At 51.4% G+C, this 6000-nt stretch overlaps 1 protein-coding gene across 1 annotated transcript in view; it reads left to right on the forward strand.

The window, feature by feature from the left end:
* Positions 1-6000, forward strand: part of LOC135827668 (uncharacterized) — a 29005-nt gene that overhangs the window by 4104 nt on the left and 18901 nt on the right. The window contains exons 7-9 of the mRNA XM_065340122.1: positions 245-544; positions 5179-5538; positions 5889-6000. The exon at positions 5889-6000 is cut by the window's right edge and continues 185 nt beyond it. Coding sequence (XP_065196194.1) covers positions 245-544; positions 5179-5538; positions 5889-6000 — 772 coding nt within the window. The remainder of the gene's footprint in view (positions 1-244; positions 545-5178; positions 5539-5888) is intronic.

Consider the following 6000-nt stretch of genomic DNA (forward strand, 5'->3'; position numbering starts at 1 on the left):
ACGTGAAATGTGTACTGGGAATTTCTCCTTCCATATTTGGTATTTGATCGATGCCCAGCAGGTCTGTACGCTTTTCTCTGCATGTGCCAAAATGTAGACATCATCTACAAAAGTAGAAATCTGGACTCAAAACACGCGAAGGTGTAGACTCTAGCCCAGACTCCTAAAAATGTGAACCATACAGCTTGCTTTAGAGTGCCTAGGTCTATTGCTTTATGAGCTATTAGTACTTGGTCCGCGTCAGCAATAACAGATCCTCCAGAGCAGTGTGTTGCACCGGTTAATCGAACCCTGGTCCTGGTCGGAGAACAGCCGCGCTTCATCAATGTCAGCTGCCAGTGTGCTGCCGTTCCTCTGCCTACCTATGCCCGGTCGGAGCTTCTGGAATTCGCCACGGACGGTGCAGTGTCGAGCGTGACAGGGGTCGCCGATGTCTACACCATTCCCGTACAGTTTAGCAGTATCGGCCGCTACACTTGCGAGGCAGGCAATGTCGTCTCCGCGCCCAACCATTTCTTTTCCAGCTTCTACGTCAACGTCGTGGGTGAGTACGGGTCCGCTTTTCTAATAAGTCTATTGTGCATGTAGGTAGCCAACTTGGCATGGTCGTCTGGGGTGTTGAACAGTGCATTGCTGATCACATCATACATTGCTCATACCTTCCATATTTGAAGATGAGAAATGGGCCTATTTTTTGGTGCTTGCTGGTGTGCCAATGGATGTTGTTTGAATTCTTTTATTCTCACGATGGCCTGTGGCCAATAAGAGAAAAATAATTACAGGCACGGGGATCAGATACAGAGAGATCAAAGTTTAGCTGCTTGCTGAGGCAGTAGCGATGGTAATACTAATTGGGAGTTAATCACGTAGGCTGGGCGCAATGGAGCTATAGATGTGCTGAGCAATGTGAGCAAGTACATACGGAAGAGATGACAAGTGGTAGGATGTTTGCTTTGAAATCTCGTCTGGGGTTGATTTGCCGGATGCTGGGTGGGATGCTATTAAAGAGATCAAGAGAAGCATAGATGGGGGAGTCTCTTAGCCGGTTTGTACGTGTTGTGGGTAGCTCAAAGGTTCGGGGGAACCTGAGCGTGCGAATGGGTTGTATTCGGGGTAGGTGAATTGCAAGAAGGTGTGGTGGTGCATATCTATGATGCAGGCTGTGTGCAAGAAGGATATGGGAGAGGGTACGGCGGCTGCTGAGTGATGGCCATTTGAGTCGGTGCAGCAGCACGGAGTGGGTTCTGTGTTCAAAGAGGGGGAGATGCAAACAGAGGCGAGCAGCGCGCCGTTGGATGCGCTCAAGCCGGTCGTTCAGGGTTGCGGGGAGGGGTGAGAGGACAGTGCAAGCATACTCAAGAATAGGGCGAATGTAGGTTAGATAGATGGAGGAGAGAGCAGAAGTGTTTAAGGAATTGCGTAGTCGCAGGAGAAGGAACATCTTCCTGGTCGCTTTAGTGATGATGTAGTCAACATGCGAGTTCCAGCATAGATTCTGCTGTATGAGGAGGCCAAGGTGGCGATGCCTTGAGGCCACAGTGAGGTTGGTATCGTTAAGTGTGATTGATGGTGGTCTGGGAGGTGGCCGGTTGGTGTGGTGAAAGTGGATGACAGTGGTCTTACTTTCGTTGACCAGGAGATGCCAATCCTTCAGCCACTGTGCCGCGGTTGTCACAGCTGACTGGAGGTGCTCTTCTGCGGCTAGAAAATTCTCGTGAGCGGCAATGATGGCAGTGTCGTCGGCAAACTGGCTGCACTCAGTGTTGGCATTTATGCAGGCGGTTGGCAGATCAACTGTGTAGGCCGTGAACAAAAGCGGCCCCAAGACAGAGCCTTGGGGGACCCCCGCTGGAATGTTTAGCCATGTTGATTTGCTGCTCTCCACTTGCACACGTTGTCGTCTATTGGTGAGATAGGAGGCAAGCCACTGGAGGCATTTGCCATCGAGTCCGAGGTGGGCCAATTTTGCAAGCAGTCCTTGGTGCCACACCCGGTCAAACGCCTTAGAGAGGTCGAAGAAGCAAGCAATTACTGTTTGCCCGGCGTCTCTTTTCTCGGTGATCTGATGGATTAACCGAGATAGCTGCTGTGTGGTGCCATCGTTTGGCCGAAAGCCTGATTGGCCGTTGGGGAGGTGAGGTTGGATGTGCTTTGAGATGCGGTCAGCAACTATCCTCTCTTGTACTTTCGACGTCACGCTGAGTAGCGATATGGGTCGATAGTTGGAGGGCTCGGTTTTGCTGCCCTTCTTGTGGATGGGGGTGACTGTTGCGTCCCTCCACTCTTGCGGGATAGTGCAACGTTCGAAGGAGATGTTAAAAAGGGTTGCTAGGGACGGCGCAAGTGAACTGGCTGCCTCTTTCAGTAGGCGGGTTGGTATGCCATCACAGCCCGGGCTCTTTGACGGGTCCAGGTTAGACAGTAGCTTTGAGACCTCTTGGGCTGTTGTTTCAAGTGTAGTGAGGCCAGGTGTGTTGGGTGTGGGGGAATGAATGGAGGGAAGTTCCTCGTGGCATCCTGTGACTGACTGTTGGCTTTGCGAGATGAAGAAAGCGTTCAGGGCGGTTGCTTTTTCAGCGGGGGTTGAGAGAGTCTGGCCCTGGGAGAGCATGTCTGGCAGAGTAGGTCGTTGTGAGGACTGGAGGCCGCGCATCAGTTTGTGTAGGTTTGGTGTGGAGTGGCTCGTCCCAGTGCCATTACTGACATATGTAGACTTAGCGATTCGGAGAAGGTGAGTAACTTTGTTGCGTTGGGTGGTGTATGCTGTCCAGTTGCAGGGCGTCCGGGTGCGCAAGTAGGCACGGTAGAGCCGGTGTTTTTCTCTGATGGCGTTAGTGAGCTCTGGGTTCAGCCATGGCTTTGCGGGGTGGCTAGTATGCCTCGGGGAGTGAGGTACTGCACAGTGTTTGCGGGCGCAAGTGAGGACTTTGTCCTTCCATGAGTGCCACAGGTTGTCTATGTTGGTAGTGTTCAGGGTGTCACCTTCCGGTAGCAGTTGTGTGCGTTCAATTTCGGCTTTCAGACTGCTGATGCTTGGGTTTGACCATTTCCAATGGGTGGTGTTATGGGTGGGAGGTGGTACGGCTCGAGGGGGTGCAGCGACTGGCTTGATTAAACCCCTGATGGATAGGTGGTCCGAGTTGCCGATCTGCGGGAGACTAGAGATAAGGACATAGTCGCTGTCTACATCCGTGACGACGAGATCTAGGCAGGATTTAGGGTGCCCATTCTGCACAAGAGTGGGGAATGTGACATGTTGGTGTAGAGAGTAAGTTTGGAACAGCACTGCTAGATCCTCGCCAACAGCATCTGTCGTGTCAGAGTGGCACCAAGCGGCGTTCTTTGCATTAAAATCACCGAGGATAATCTTTTGCGTTGTTGTTGGTATGGCTCGTATCAGTTCCTCAAGGTGCTGGCAGAATAGCTGATGGTCGCAACGGGGTGGTCGGTAGACGCATGTTGTGTTGATGGTGCTGTCGTTGGCTGACAGTTTCAGCGATAATAGGTCAAAGCTGTCTGGGGTTGTTGTAGGGACGAGTTCATGAGGTATAGTGTCGTTCACGTAGAGAATCACTCCTCCACCTTGGCGGTCTGGGCGGTCTGCACGATGTAGTGTGTATCCACTGAGGGCAAACAGGGAGTCTGGATCGTGCTGGGTACACCATGTTTCAGAGACAGCAATGACATCATAAGGTGGCGTTGTTGACGATGCTATTGCTGACAGTTCGTCCATTTTGGGGTAGAGACTGCGAGCGTTGAAGGAGAAGAAAGAGATGCTATTTTGTTCATTTCCGTTTTTCATAATTTTTTTTTTTTTTTTTTTCACTGGTGGGACCTGGTGTTGATTATTCCAGTTCAGGCGTGGTCCATGGTGACTCCTGTAGGACTCTGGTCAGCTAGCTTATTTTGTTTTTGTTTTTTAGAGGCATGTGGATGTTGTGCGCCTGGGGGCGTCTGCTCTAGCTGGTGGCGTCTGCGTCTGCGACGTCCGGTGTAGAGTTTCCATTCTTCCTCCGCTGCATTGAGCTTCTGCAGGAGTTGTTCGGCGCGATTTCCATCTTCCTCAAATAGGTTGTTGTTGTTGTTGTTGTTGTTGTTGTTGTTGTTGTTGTTGTGTTTATTTTAATTCGCAAACCAAACGGGCAGATCTGCCCAATGAAAAGGTGGCGAATGCAGATAGAAAGCAGTAATAAATGAAATTGGGGACTGATGTAATTAGGATAGAGGTGGAGAAAAACTAAGCCAGCTGATCATCAAACCGGACGTTTGGTACTCTAGGTACTAAGGCCAGTAAGTGTGTGCGGGATCATGCTGGCGCGGAACTGGCGGAGCGTGGAGATGGCACGTACATCGCTGGGTAATGTGTTCCACAGCTGGGCGCCCCGGAACGCGAGGCAACCCTTGCCGAACCTGGTGGAAACTGGCGGTTGGCGCAGACCCATGGTGGAGTGCAACCTAGTTGGGCCAGCTGACGAAGGAACTAGGAGGGCTTGCAGTTCAGAACTTGCGTGCTCATTCCGAGACCTCCAGACCAGAACGATGAACTTCTGCCTGAATATCTCGGATACTCTGTAGGTGTCCAATTGCAGCAGGAGGGTACGCGCGGAGGTGTGATGCGAGAGTCCGAAAACCGCCCTTGCCGCCAGATTCTGCATGACTTGTAGCCGATCCAATTGGTTGGCAGTAAGAAGCGGGGAAAACGCATTGGTCTGGGATTGGGGGGGGGGGGGGATGTGGTACTGCTGCTGCTGCTGCTGCTGCTTTGGCCCATTTTTCTCATGCTGCACAATCCATTGGTAGCCTGATGCAATCAGGATATGAGGAGAGGCACACATAGCACAGGATTGCGTGACTTGCTACTCACAGAGGGCTTGTTGGTGCTGCTGCTCTTGCTGCTGCTGCTGTGGTGTTGTTGTTGGTGCTGCTGCTGCTGCTGTTGTTGTTGTTGTTGTTGTTGTTGTTGTTGGTGTTGGTGTTGGTGTTGGTGTTGTTGGTGTTGTTGGTGTTGTTGGTGTTGTTGTTGTTGTTGTTGTTGTTGTTGTTGTTGTTGTTGTTGTTGTTGTTGTTGTTGTTGTTGGTGTTATGCTAGTGCCATTGTTTACCCAAGATCTCCTGACTGCTCTTGAGAAATATTGCCGTTGCCTTCTTGCCATTATGCTGTGTGTTCTGCTTTATTAGCCTTGCCACGTGTGGCCCTGAGCAGCAACAACGTGACTGCCAACAGTACACTGGATGTGGTATGCACCGTTTACAGCCGACCCAAGCTTGACAGCCTGGTGTGGCGCTACGGCAATGGGAGCGTGATCACCGAGGGCGGTCGCATCAGCCTGGACAGGGGCAACGCGTCCGACGCCATTCCCGGCTTTAGTGGATACGAGCAGAACTACACGCTGAGCATTTCCAATGTAACCGTAGCCGACCGACTTGACACGTACCTGTGCGAGGCCAGCAATGGAGTGCCGTACTCTCAAGAAGGAACTGACTACGTAGGTGACAGCCAGTACACCTCCACCGCCATACTCACCATCAACGTGCAAAGTAAGACACTGCCGCTACTCTGTATTCTGCTACATGCTTTCTGCTTTTCCCACTGCCTTTATTCATCTTCATTTCATGATTGCTACTGTTTGACTCTCTGTTCTCATAATGATGATTTGAAGAAGAAAGAAAGAGGAGGGCAAGAATGAAACGGGAATATGTGGAGGTTACGAGGAGGTAGATGAAAGGCTAACACGTGGAGAAGGAAGGCTTTCCTCCCATTTGGAACAGGTGTTGAATGGAGGGATGGCTGGCTGCTTGGCTGAACATTGTTGCCTTTATTGACCGCATGGTGCTCCAGTTGTTCATTCTCTCTGTATTGACATTGGTTGTTCTGTTGTGTTCTGCAGCGAGCGCTTTCGTCACCCGTGACCTTCCACCGGCCCGCACATTCCCTCCAAGGGGTCAGGCTGAGCTGGAGTGCCATGCTCGTGGTAACCCACTGCCGCATGTCACCTGGTT

The sequence above is a fragment of the Sycon ciliatum genome, chromosome 11 (genome assembly GCF_964019385.1).
Source record: "Sycon ciliatum chromosome 11, ocSycCili1.1, whole genome shotgun sequence".
Classification (NCBI taxonomy): Eukaryota; Metazoa; Porifera; class Calcarea; order Leucosolenida; family Sycettidae; genus Sycon; species Sycon ciliatum.